Source organism: Hyaena hyaena, unplaced genomic scaffold (assembly GCF_003009895.1).
Source record: "Hyaena hyaena isolate Hyena2069 unplaced genomic scaffold, ASM300989v1 scaffold_15, whole genome shotgun sequence".
NCBI lineage: Eukaryota > Metazoa > Chordata > Mammalia > Carnivora > Hyaenidae > Hyaena > Hyaena hyaena.
In genome coordinates, this window is record NW_024080647.1 from 4,673,434 (window position 1) to 4,688,034 (window position 14,601).

At 40.0% G+C, this 14,601-nt stretch overlaps 1 protein-coding gene across 3 annotated transcripts in view; it reads right to left on the reverse strand.

Moving 5' to 3' along the window:
- The window catches only part of ZNF609 (zinc finger protein 609), a 211,740-nt gene that overhangs the window by 49,324 nt on the left and 147,815 nt on the right, over positions 1–14,601 (reverse strand). For all 3 annotated transcript variants that reach the window (XM_039218959.1, XM_039218950.1, XM_039218942.1), the window contains one exon: positions 7,128–7,353. In XM_039218959.1, coding sequence (XP_039074890.1) covers positions 7,128–7,353 — 226 coding nt within the window. The remainder of the gene's footprint in view (positions 1–7,127; positions 7,354–14,601) is intronic.

Sequence of the window (14,601 nt, forward strand, 5' to 3'; positions counted from 1 at the left end):
GCTAAATGAACTGGGGCTAGTGATCAGCCCCAGGTTATACTAGACTGTTATTTATTTCCTAGGTATCACTTACTGGGTTTCATACATAAGTATGAGGAACTAAATTATTTGCTAAAGATGGCATTAATAACAAAGTAGGTCTGTCTCTGAGCCCATCTTAGATGGTTCATTTACCGAAATATCAAAAGAATTTCATTTGAAGCAATCTTGCTTATCTGCCAAGCCTGCAGTCTGGCCAACTGTACCACCCTACTCTGTTCTCTGCTGGGCTGAGGGGGTTGGTGGTGGTGACAGTGCACAAAAGGACATCTCTCTCCCTTGGAGATTTAGTTTATTTTGCAATCTGCAAAATGAAACTCAAAAAAGTCTGTAACTGAAAATTTTCCTTAGGGCTTCAGGATTTAAATATGTGACAGTGGGCAGATAACATAATCCAGAAAGGTATACAGACACGCAACTGCCTGAAAGCATCCCCTGGTTATAAGCCGCTAAGTGGGAAAAATGTGTTGGCGCTTGTTTTGGGTGGGGGAGGGGTGAGAGAAAGTAAGTATTGATTTCCCTAATGTTTCCTTTGTGTGGCTGCTGTTGCCATGTGGTGGTCTGTTGCTATGAAGATTTGTGGTGCCAGACAATGGCTGCTAGGCTCTTCATGACTGTGCTATTGGTGGAGCTGTTTCTGCAGGAGTCAGGCGAGTAAGCAACTGGCTAAGCAGTGGAGAAAGCTTGGTCACTGTGCACCATGTCGTCCTCCAGGTAAGTGCTGCCTAAGGCAAGACTGAAGGTGAAGGGGTGTTAATTATAGCCAAGGAAAAAGAAAAACCAGAAGCTGAGAACCAGTGTAACTTTCCAGTATAAATATCTAATAATTAGGTACTTCACGGTTCACACACATACTTTCCTACCTCAGAATCACAGAATAAAGCAAGGGTAACTACTAAGGTTACCATTTCAATGAAAGAAGATTAATGGACAGACCCTTCTTTTTAGTGAGAAGGATAAAGACCTGCAGTTGGGATCTGCAGTCAGACGAGGATGAAGAACTGCTGAGGTAGGTTCTCAGCGGAGCTACCACAGGCAAACTTACTTCCTGCTAAGCAAAACCACTGTCTATTACTCTGATAATGACAAAACTGCAACCCATACACCAAAGCACAAGACTCAACCACAGAGTTTGAAGCAGGGCCAAATGTTCTCCCAGGTAATAAGGGTCAGAGTCACAGAAGTCATCCTGGGTCTGTGCAGATGTTGGCTATTTACCCACTCTCTTTATCCCCCCACATAAATACTCTTCTTTCTACCCCAGAGTATATTTACACTTTTAGAGTACACAAAATGTAGGGGCGCCTGGGGGAGCACCCGGGTGGCTCAGTCAGTTGGCCGTCCGGCTCGGCTCAGGTCATGATCTCACGGCTCGTGGGTTTGAGCTCTGCATTGGGCTCTGTGCTGACAGCTAGCTCAGAGCCTGGAGCCTGTTTCAGATTCTGTGTCTCCCTCTCTCTCTGACCCTCCCCTGCTTGTGCTGTTTCTCTCTCTCTCTCTCTCAAAAATAAGTTAAAAAACTTAAAAAAAAATTAGAGCACACATAAAGATCATCTAGCCCCTATTGCAGTTCAATACAGTAAACCACAAGATACATGTGACTATTTAAATTTAATAATCCTTATCAACTAAAAGGCAACTGACAGAATGAGAAGATATTTGCAAATGACATATCAGATAAAGGGTTAGTATCTAAAATCTATAAAGAACTTATCAAACCCAATACCTGAAAGCCAAATAATCCAATGAAGAAATGAGCAAAAGACACGAATAAACACTTGTCCAAAGAAGGCATCCAGATGACTAACAGACATATGAAAAGATTCTCAATATCACTCATCATCAGGGAAATACACATCAAAACCACAATGCGATATCACCTCACACCTGTCAGAATGGTTAAAATTAACAACTCAGGAAACAACAGCTGTTGGTAAGGATGCAGAGAAAGAGGAACACTTTTGCAGTGCTGGTGAGAATACAAACTGGTGCAGCTGCTCTGGAAAACAGTATGGAGGTTCCTCAAAAAATTAAAAATAGAGCTACCCTATGACCCAGCACTAGGTATTTATCCAAAAGATATAAAAATGCTGATTCAAAGGGGCACACTCACCTCAATGTTTATAGCAGCACTATCAATAATAGCCAAATCATGGAAAGAACCCAAATGTCCATTGAGTGATGAACGGATAAAGAAGGTGTAGGGGTGTGTAGGGGTGTGTGTGTGTGTGTGTGTGTGTGTGTGTGTGTGTGTAAGATTACTCAGGAATCAAAAAGAATGAAATCTTGCCATTTGCAACAACACAGATAGAACCAGAATGTATTATGCTAAATGAAATAAGTCAGAGAAAGGCAAATATATGATTTTAGTCATACATGGAATTTAAAAAACAAAACAGATGAACATAAAGGAAGAGAAGGGAAAATAAGACAAAAACAGGGAGGGAGGCAAACTATAAGAGACTCTTAAACACATAGAACAAACTGAGGGTTGCTAGAGGGGTGTTGGGTAGAGGGATGCGCTAAATGGATGATGGGCATTAAGGAGGACACTTGTTGGGATGAGCAGTGGGTGTTATACGTAAGCGATGAATCACTGAATTCTACTCCTGAAATCATTATCACCTTATATATTAAATAACTTGGATTTAAATAAAATTTAAAAAATAAATTTAATTATCCTCAGTATTATGTGCCATATTTTAGGGTGCTCAATAGCACATGTGACTAAACTACCATTTTGGACAGCTTATTTCCATCACAAAATGTTTTACTGAGCAGTGTACATCTAACCCAAGCCCTCATAAATTAGAAATCTAAGGCTGGGAGAAGTTAAGAGACTTACCCAAGATGAAACAGCCAGCTAAAGGTAAGATCTGTTCTGGAATCCAACTTTCCTGACACTGGTTCAGATATCTGTTCTGTACTAGAGTCAGAATGCTTAACTGAACCACCCAGGTACCCCTAGATCTCCTAGAATTCTTTTTTTTTTTTAATGTTTGTTTATTTTTGAGACTGAGTATAAGCAGGGAAGGGACAAAGAGAGAGGGGGTTAGAGGGTCGGAAGCAGACTCTTTGCTGGCAGCAGTGAGCCTGACATGGGGATCGAACTCACGAATCGCGAGATCATGACCTGAGCTGAAGTCAAGCACTCAACCAACTGGGCCACCCAGGTGCCCCTATATTTTTATGTTTATTTTTTATTTTTGAGAGAGAAACAAAGAGAGAAAGAGAGGAACAGAGGATCCAAAGTGGGCTCCGTACTGACAACAGAGCCTGATGTAAGGCTTGAAATGAACCATGAGATCATGACCTGAGCTGAAATCGTTAGTCATTTAACTGACTGGCCACCCAGACACCGCAGCCTTGTCTTCCTTAAAAGCACCATAAAAGCCAGGAAGCAATTTTGCCTCAGCAAAAGTAGATGGTCTGCCTTAAGGCTTCTTATACATTGTTTCTGGGACCTTGTGTTAAAGTAAGCCTTGTCACGAGGAATGGATCTGAGACCTATTATTTCAATTTGAAGTGAGGTGGGACAAGGTGAAATCAGGTGGACTCAGACCTCTGCATAAATGCTATGTCTCAAAAAAGCCAAGGAAAACATTCCAAGTTATACTTGGGTCTTAACAGTACCAAGGTTGAGCCTAGTCAAAGAGGATCTTTGCAGTGCTGGCTGTATTATGCACAGCCTAAAAAGAATAGAATCTACACGAATTTAAAAATGTCTCCAAGGCAAGGTTTGCACTGAGAGGGAAGAAAGAAGGAACACTGCATGACAGGTAGGCAAAGAAACCAGGAAGAATTGAGGCCATGACCCCTACACACCTGTTCTCAGCAAGGTGGCTCAGTTCTACAGGGACCTCATGAGCCTCCATTTCCCTCAGAGGCCAAGCATTCACAGCTTCTCTCTAAGCTCTAAGGATTTTTCCATTTGAAGAAAGTAGTAGTTTGCTCGGCAAAGAGACAGACAGAAGTACAAAGAGCTGGGTAGCAGACAAAAAGCCTAGGAGGCTGAAGGATTTTTTTTTTTTAAGTATCTGTACATAGTTCTTATTATTAACTTGAGGACTGACTTTGTATACTAGATCTTATAGATCTGCAGAGAATGATCTTTACAGGAAATCTCTGTGCCTGAAGATGAAAAGGAATGTAAACCAACTCTGATCCTGGTTCAGACCTTTGCCAACTGACAGTTCAGGTGAAGGCTCTTTGGGAGAGCCAGAAAGCAGAGTAGAAAATCTATAATTGCAGACAAGTTCTCTTTCCCTTGCAATCAATGAAAAAAAAAAAAAAAAAAAAAAAAAAGGAATGCAATATAGTAAATGAGAGAAAATATGCTCTAAAATGTAGGAGAATTGGGGCGCCTGGGTGGCTTAGTCAGGTAAGCGTCCGACTTTGGCTTAGGTCATGATCTCGCGGTTCGTGGGTTCGAGCCCCGCTGCTGACTGCCAGCTCAGAGCCTGGAGCCTGTTTCAGAGTCTGTGACTCCCTCTCTCTCTGACCCTCCCCTGCTCACGCTGTCTCTCTCTCTCTCTCTCTCTCCTAGAAATAAATAAAACATAAAAAAAAAAAAATTAAAATGTAGGAGAATTAAAAATCTTATAGATAGGGGTGCCTGGGTGGCTCAGTTGGTTAAGTGTCTGACTTTGGCTCAGGTCATGATCTCACGGTTCATGGGTTCGAGCCCCACGTTGGGCTCTGTGCTGACAGCTAGCTCAGAACCTGGAGCCTCTTTCAGATTCTGTGTCTCCCTCTCTCTCTCTGACCCTCCCCTGCTTACTCTCTCTCTCTCAGAATTAAATAAAACATCAAAAAAACCTTATAGCTATAAATAAGTGAGTGATCGCAAACCTGGTGACAATAGTATTTATTCTGAGTTTCAGAGGTCTAGAGTTTTGTAAAGTATTTGATATGGTTTCTGTGTTCAAACAATATTATAATGTCTATTAACACAGATCTAGAAATGACAACTAGATGTAGCATTTATTCACTCAAATCAATATTTTTGAGGGCCTACTATATAGATGCCAAGTGTTAAGTATTAGATATTCAATGGTGAGCAAAACAAAGTCCCTGGGTTCACAGAATTCTAAACAGTGGAAGAGATAGACATCAATAGAAAAATATAATTATATAAAATTGCAAACTGTGATAACTGTGAAATAAAATGCAGGGTGCATTCAAAATGTAAAACAGGGGGGCTTGGTAATAAGCTGCCAGGGACAATGAGAGAGCCTTTTGGAGCAAAAAATTAAAAAACAAACAAACAACCTGTGCTACCATCCCCTTGGCAGGGAGGGAGAACAGGGATTCTCAGATAAAAAGGTATCCACTGTTCTCAGGAGAGTGAAAGAGCGCCTCATATTCTTACAAAGTTTTCATCAGGTTAATATATATGAAAAGCATCTTACCCTTGGAGAAAAGTCACCATCATAAAGATAGATAGAATAAACTGGCAGGAAATTGATGTCTTCTATCTTTAATATATTGAGAAAATAGGCCCCAAAGGCTGCTTGGTGTCATAGAGCTGTGGTCTGGGTATGTTTGTCATTCCAGACTGTGGCTGTTCAGACGTTTGGCCATAGGCAGATGACATTTTCAAAATTAAAGATAGCCACTATGATTTCCAGATTGTATACTGAATACACAGATCCAGCGTCAACTTCTAGGATCAACCCCTTTCTCCACTGTCTCTGCATTAGTTTCTAACACAATAGAATTTTGTTGTTGTTGTTGGCATTATGGTCTCAGGCACACAATAAAACTTCTCAGCAATGTTATTCTGAAAGCTGAAGCTTTACTATACTGTTATCAATGAGAAAGCCAAAAACAGAATTCTTAACCTGTATTACATCAACGCCTACTGCATGACAGACTTTAAATAAATACTGAATCACAACAAAATATTCAGAGGAACAGACTTTGATTAGAATGACCAGAATGAAATGCTTGAATTTCCATGGGCAAACTGACAAGACAGCTTATAATAATTAGAGATAATGAGCTGTGCTCCTCTGGGCCTCTAAACTCCAGAGTGGGGATGCTTTGAAAGTCTGGTTACTGATGCAGGGATCTGATGGGACTCTGAGGCCCATTCTCTATAAACCACACATACTTTGACAAGAGCTTGGAATCTTTATAAAAAAAAAAAAAAACTATGTGCTGAAACCAAATTGCCAAAGATGGTACCAAGGGATCAGAAATACCTGGTCAAGTCCCTTTACACAACTATTTTTCAGGTTTATGAACTTCTAAAATAGAATAGACTCTGTTCTCAGGGGCAAATGGAACATACAAGAAGTCTGGATGGTAGCCTGAGGCAGAAGCACCCTGCAGTGAGCCAACTGCTTAGTGGATGCCTGAAAACAAGACCATGTAAACATTTCCCTTTTGCCTAGGCCTATAAAATCTGTACTAAGTGACAGATGTATGAAGTGACGTGGGTGGCTGGGTAATGAGGCAACCAGTGGGAAGGAGCTGGCTGTACCTCCAGGTGTTAAAAAAGGCAAGAGTTGCATATTCAATGAGCCAACACTAAGTCAATTTAAGAGTGACTGTTTTCCATTTCCTTGACTCCCACAGCTGTCCTTTTATTACCTTTTTCCCTTGAAGCCTGACCCGAAGTTCATTTACATTCCAGTTCTCCCATATAAAATGATAAAGAGGAGTATGGAGAGTAGAGACACTCTGTGAAGTACTGGCCAGCACTTAACAAATCAGTGGGTTAAGCGTCCACTCTTGATTTCAGCTCAGGTCATGATCTCACTGTTCGCAGCATCGAGCCCACATCAGTGGAGTCTGCTTGGGATTCTCTCTCTCTCTCTCTCTCTCTCTCTCTCTCTCTCTCTGCTCCTCCCCTGCTCCTGTTGTCTCTCTCTCAAAATAAATAAATAAACTTTAAACAAATTGGCAATCTTTAGAAGCTGTGCGATTTTACTAAGAAGTTTGCTGCGATCTTCTAGGTAGCTGTCACTAGCAAACAATGGTCACTTGAGACTCCTAATAAATACTTGGTGCTGTTTACGATTAAGCCCCTGTTGGCAGAAGCAGGTTGAGAAGGGATAGGAAAAGCCACACACAGCACTTACCATCTTCTGTTTCCTGCCACACGATGCCCTCGAGGTTGACGCTTGTCCCAGGTTCACAGGGGCCCAGGCACTCAGGCTCTGTAGCTAGAGCCACATCACATGTGTTGACCCCAACTGATCGGGTACGAACCATGATCTGCTCACAGGGGGATGAGATGTCATTATTGACCACTGGTACCAAAAGGTGCAGTGGCAGCACTGCTGGTGTAGAGACAGGGGACTCCATCTGTAGGGAAAGAGAAAGTAGTAGCTGAGTTGCAGAGAAAACATTTAGAGGAAATAAATACCTTCTTTATATTTAATCTAGTCCACCATTCATTCCTGCCACTGTGGAAAGCTCTAAATATAAGACTTTGATCCTTCCTTTCAAGTTCTAGCACATTATACCACTACAAATCTAGTGGTTTATATCAGCACACCCTATGGTAGGAGAAGCCCTACTTCTCATTAATGATTTTCCTCATAAACTGTGCTTAGCTAAAGTGTATTAAAAAATGTGGGGGAAGGAAAGGGGAAATAGTTTCAAACAGAGAGGGAAGCAAACCATGAAACTGTTAAACACAAAGAATAAACTGAGGGTTGATGGTGGTGGGGAGTGGGGAAGGGGGAAAAGGGGTGTTGAGCATTGAAGAGGGCATTTGTTGGGATGAGTGCTGGGTGTTGTATGTAAATGATGAATCACGGGAATCTACCCCCAAAACCAAGAGCACACTGTATACACTATATGTAGCCAACCTGACAATAAATTTTATTTTTAACATGGAGGAGGGCACTTGTGGGGATGAGCAATGGGCGTTATATGGAAACCAACTTGACAATAAACTCTTAAAAAATTATATTTTTAAAAAATCTTGTCTCATTTAAAAATCTCCAGTGATAGAGAACCAGGTCCAGATTTCAACAGTAAAAGAGCACACAGATTGAGGAGAAAGAAAAGGATTCTGAGGCATGTTCTACTGCCACCACTATGTTTCCTACCAATCTGTCATTCGACAAGTAATTCATTCATCAGGTATAAAATCCAAGAATACTGGTAGGGATAAAGGAGAGAAATAGCGAGATCCCAGGAATGTCGCTTCAGGAAGACTAGAACCTTAACTCATCTTTAGCTAGAAGGACACCTACTTAAAAGTTATAGGAGGCCTAGGTGCAACTTGAAGGAGGTTTCTAACACTTAGAGATTATAATAGCAACTGGTTAATAAGAATGGCATTTTGGAGCATGAATCTAATATCAAATTTATCTGTAAGAAACAGCAGGTGCTATTATGATCCAGAAGCCAATTCATGGCAGTATGTAGGTGAAGTTGATTACACACATGCACAGACAGAAATAGGTGAACACAAGAAACAGCAATCTACCTCTAAAACTAGAACCTCAGGGCACCTGGGTGGCTCAGTCGGTTACACATCTGACCTTGGCCTATGTCACTATCTCTCTGTTCCCAAGTTCAAGCTTTCCATGTTGGGCTCTGTGCTGATGGCTCAGAGCCTGGAGCCTGTTTCAGATTCTGTGTCTCCCTCTCTCTCTGCCCCTCCCCCACTCACACTCTGTCTCTCTCAAAAATAAATATTAAAAAAATTTTTAAAACTAGAATCTCTCACAAGAATGCAATTACGTAGAAACCAAGAATTCAACATATCCAGAGTTAAAAGTTGTAATATAGAGGGTGATAATCCTTTAACTCTTTAAATCCTAGCATTTATTAGACTGACAAAGTACCCTGAGTCTAAAGTGCCCAAATCCTAATGGAACATAGTGTCCTACATATGCAAAAGCTCTCAATTCACACACACCTTAAAGATTAAATATACCAGTCAGCAGACCTAGAAAATGAGAATCAAGGATTGAGACCCTCTTCCCATTATGAAAGATTTTTTTTTTAGTCTAGTTTGAATGTACTCCTTCAACAGATGCCATATATGCACCCACAATCCAAGATGCTGGACAGCTCTCCAAAAGAACTCTGGTTCTGAAACAGTTTACTGAATGACCACTGTTATACCTATAACCCACCACTCTAACACATGCGTGTACACACACACACATGCCTGCACGCACACACCTTTCTGGCCTCAGATACTACTCTAGAAGCAGAAATCTGGGTACTATATCTACTCTCACAGTTAGCTCTGACTTCTTGACTTAGAGGTCACTGTTACTTGTGAATCATCCCTGTCAGAGTCCACTGAATACTAGAACACAGATATTGATTAATTCTGGTCCCTGAAAAGTTGCCAAAACATTATCCTTGTCTGCCTGGCATGCATTCCACCCCTGCACTTCCCTAATTCCACCTTTCTCATAAAATGAAAGTTGAAGCCCATATAATGAATTTTTTGTATTATGGTCAATGCTAAAGGGCTTTTTTTCTTCTTTTTGCCCTCTTGAAAATCAGGCATTGATCATTTAATTTGGCAATCTTCCTGGGATGTGGTAGATTCCTAAAAGACTAAATTTTCTATGCACAGATTTGAAGGTAAAAATACAGAAAAGGTAAGTTCAACTCTCTACTACCCCTGTGTATGGCTGGAATCTGGCTCTAACATCAAGTCCTTTCAGGAATGCTTCAAGAAAGTAGCTAATAACTCTTTGGAAACAAAGTTCCTTGGAGATTTTATCCTTGAGAATTACTAAAAAGGGAAAATTACAGAGTATACAGATCATCTTTACTCTTGGCCTCACACCTCTGTTTTTCTATTTTTTCCTCTGGGGAAGAACTGAGACAAAAACAATTCATCATCAGTATGTGCATTTCCTTTGCTTAGGGTTTTGTTCTCTCTTCTTCACGGGACTTGATCCTACAAACCATGAGATCATGACCTGGGCTGAGATCAAGAGTCGGACACTTAACTGACTGAGCCACCCAAGTGCTCCAAGTTTGGTTTCTTCCCTGTACCATTCTTCTACTAGCGAGAGAAATTCCTGCAAGGTCCTCTTTCTTTAAGGGATTAGCCTAGGTCTTTAGGTCACTTCTCTGAATGGTCTCATTGACTCACATGACCATATCCTGTTACTAACCTGTTCCATTGCTAAGGCAGCAATTCCAAGCACAGAGGGTGATAGGTCCCCAGGGAGTCACCTACACATAAGCATGCACGCACACACTCTCTCTCTCTCAGGTCTCAAGGACAGCTGTTTTCTAGAAGTAGTTTCATTTCATGCTAGGTTATTCACTGCTCATGGGAGACCAGGGAGAAAAGAAACTACTAACACTGTATATAAAGCCACTATACTGACAGATCCTGAAAACAAGATCTAAGATGTGTAAGTAGGAGACACCCCTGTTTCATTTGGTTTGCCAATTAAACCCTGCTACAGAACACGTGGAGAGAAGGAATTTAGCTGAACTCATTAGTTAGAATAATAAAACTAATATACGAAGAGCCAATTGGCATGTATATGCACCAAACTACTCTTACTGATAAGAGGTACTAAGTACAATTCAGGATCTCTGTTTGTGTGAGGATAACTTTATTTAGTCAGTTAATTCATTAAAAGAAATTTTAGGGGGTGGGGAGAAGTGAAGAAATCCACCTATGGATTTGGAACTATTCAGTTTCCTACTTTGCAACAGAAATCTGAGGAGAAATCACAGAGCAGCACAATGTTTAATTACAGCTCTAGCTCTGCTAATTACCATTTGGTCACATCTATAATCTACATTAAGCCATACTGTATAATAAGCAGCTCTGTGATATTCATCTAATAACCGAGATGGCTTTATGGGATTTCATATTCTACTATTCACTGGAACAAACACAGCTTCATTTACCACTCTCTAGGAGAGGATAAAAATCAGAAAAGGACTTCTTTTTGCCAGCTTTCCCACATTTGTTGAATACAAGAGCAGGAATTGTCAGGAGACTGGTGCCAGGAGGGAAAATTAAGTAACAGGAATATAAAAAGTTAAGGTCATTAAATACCTTAATAACTACAACAACAAGAAAACCTGGGTCAGTTCTTAGTCTATGAAATGCTAAGGAGTGCCAACCTGGCTCCTGGACTCCATGAATGGGGACACAAACGAAACAAAATTAAAACTTGAAAAGAGAGGATTTAAAGATGGAAATATCTGAAGTTTCCCAGCATTTCATGTCCTTTACCTTTTAATGATACTTTTCATTTCACCTTTAGATATTAGTCTTAATAGCACCTATTAGAGATCTAAGTGCTGATAGGCAGGTGACGCAGAAATGAGAACTGGAGAGAATAAAGAAAGGCCAGAGCCATTAATCTCCCCACAAGAAGTAATTATACACTGCCTTCAGCTGCCTCCCACACAAGAGAGGCACTGATGGAAGAAAAATTTCAAGGCTGCAATATAATTTGGGGGGTAGAAAATGCAGCAAAGAAATATTTGGGACAGATCCTTCCCTTTCCCCTTCACAGATAGGAGTCTGATATCTTCCCTTCACAGTCAAATGGCAGAAAGGAAGTTGCCTCTACCGATAACTGCAGTAACTCTAAGAAACTCCCTTTATCCAAGAATGAAAGATAACTGGAGATAATGGTTAGATAAGTGTTCAGATTCAGAATGATTGGATAAGATCATGTAAAAAGTAGAATGTCACCAAATATTTTTTTAAGCTTATTTAGAGAAAGCGTGTATGGGGCAGGGGGAGGGCAGAAAGAGGGAGAATCCCAAGTAGGCTCCACTATGTCAGCACTGAGCTGGATGCGGGGCTCAAACTCATGAAACTATGAGATCATGACCTGAGCCAAAATGAAGAGTTGGATGCTTAACTCACTGAGCCCCTGTCAAATATAACAAATATTACAAATATTGTATTAATAACATGTTCTCTTTCCCTGATAATTCCAAAGGTCTTTCAAGATTTTACAGTGACTCAGCATCAGCAATGCTAATAGTAATATAGGTTCCTTATTCATGGATAAACATGTAAGTACTCCCCCTATAAAACTTGATTTGCTCGCAAAATTTTTATTGTAGGTTATTATAAGAAGAACAGGTACTTATTTAAAATCTTATTTATCAATTTATTGTGTTGTTTCTCAAATTAAAATACAAAGAAAAAATCCTCAGTTATTTGAACTGCCTCCTGTTGACTGAGATTTTGAGATAAAATAAATTTATTGTATTTTTTTAAGCTCTCTCAGAAATAAATAAAACATTAAAAAATCTTAAAAAAATAATTAAGGTTTATCTTTGCTTATCCTCAAAGTTCAGTAATTGCTTGTTTCCATGAGTCCGATTGGTCAAAATTACAGAGCAAGTGAATTCCTCCTTTTCACAAAGCTCTTAACACAATGCAATAGAATATCCTAAGTAAATCATAACACAACACAACATTTAAGTGTTAGTGAAGGAGGAAATCACTTCCTTTTCCAACACTCTGAGCCTGCCTCTTGGAAGGAGGGAAGGAAGAAACAAAGAAAGAAGAAGCTGCATATCTGCTGAGTTCCCAGATTCCATTTAAGCTTGCCTTGAAAAAGAATTCGATTGTAACTCTCTGGTTAATTTCCAAGATATCTTGTAGCAGAAGGCAAGGAGGAAAACAGTGAAAAAAAAAAAAAAAAAAAAAGACGTAGTAGCTGGCACCAAAATCAGACATCAAACAGTTCTTTGAAGGTATGTATTCTGTTATTCACAGAAGACTTACTTTAGCACTCAATTTTAACCAATCAGCACCTGGTCAAGGTCATCAGTGGAGGCTGTTCCAGTTTGTAGCAGAAAATTCAAGTGCAAGTGAACATATAATTTGAAGACTACAAGACTAGACACAGGGAGCTCTCCTGCAACGATCATAATAGAGTCTCAGGCTCAATCTAGAAAGATCTCTTAGGGTAAAGAGGAAATAGCAGATCAAACGATCCTAATACTCAAGCCTGTCTAAATTCTCAGTGTGTGGGAATGGATATATTATGCTGGAAATGTAACAAAGGAAAAAAATCTCATAAATGAAATCAATACATAACACAAATCACATGGTAGTGTCCCATTACTGTGGCAAAGGTTTTTGCTGAAAGAAGCATCTATTCTGCTCTTCTAAGTCTTCTCACTCTACAATCTCCTGCCTGCTTGAAATTCACCACATTTTCCTTCAGCAAAGCTATTAACTTTGCAGCTGATGAGTGATGATAGGGACCTAAGTACTAGCTCTGAAATGATTTTTTTTCCCACAGAAGGTTGATGATCCCTCCCATTCCTGTACTGTTCCAAGGGAAGCATTAGAATTAGTTTTTCAAGAATAAAGAATGAGAAAAATTTATTCTCTGGCTGCAACTACTTCCTCTCCCGAACACAATTCTTACCTCCTTTCACATACTCATTTCCTAAAAAATCAGGGCTGGAGCTTGTCATCTCTACTCCATTCTCTTACCCCCATAGGATACAAAAACAAACAAGCAAATAAATGAAAAATAACCCACAGACCAAATAGTGAATACACTAGAAGCTAAAGCCTGGTGTATTAGAAAACTGAATCATTCTGAACCACAGATGTCAGTAGAAAAGTCTCAATTTAACCTATATCATGGATGGGCCAAACTGTACTAAAGAATCTAATCATCATTCATATTGACAGTCCTATGAGAAAACATGAGAATTCTAAATTGAGATATCACAAACCATATCTTGTTCTGTAGTAGCTTGGGAAGGAGAAATGAAAATGATTCCCCCTGCTTCAAGCCAGCTGTTCTTAAACATTTTGGTCTTGGGAAACCTTGCTAGTCTTAAAAATGGAGAACCTTACAGAGCTTTTATTTATGCAAGCTTTATCAATTGATATTTCCTGTATTAGAAATTAAAAGTGAATAGAGCCCCTGGGTGGCTCAGTTGGTTAGGCGTCCGACTTCAGCTCAGGTCATGATCTTACGGTTTGTCAGTTTGAACCCTGAGTCTGGCTCAGTGCTGACAGCTGGGAGCCTGGAGCCTGCTGTCTGCAGCCGGTTTGGGATTCTGTGTTTCCCTCTCTCTCTGACCCTCGGATTCTGTGTTTCCCTCTCTCTCTGACCCTCCTTCGCTCACGCTCAGTTCTCTCGTCCTCAAAAATAAATAAACATTAACTTTTTTTTAAAAAGTGAAGGATTTAACATGTATTAATTAACTTATTTAAAACAACTAATGATTTTGAAATGATAAAAAAAAAAGACATACATAAGAACAGATTAGTAGTGGCCAGGAGGAAGGGGTGGAGGCAGGTAAGACAACAGAGTATGGTTAGGAAGGACAACAAGGGATCTATGTAGCGATGGAGATGTTCTGTGTGGATTTTGACTATGTGGTAAATACCCAAGCTTACACATGTGATAAAACTGCACTAAGCTAAATACACACAGAAACATATACAAGTGAGCACATGTAAAACGGGGAAATCTTAATAAGATAGGTAGATTGCATTAATATCAATATCCCTGTTGTGATACTGTACAATAGCTCTGCAAGGTGTTACCATTGGGGGAAACTAGTTAAAGGGTACATGAGATCTCTCTGCATTATTTATTACAACTA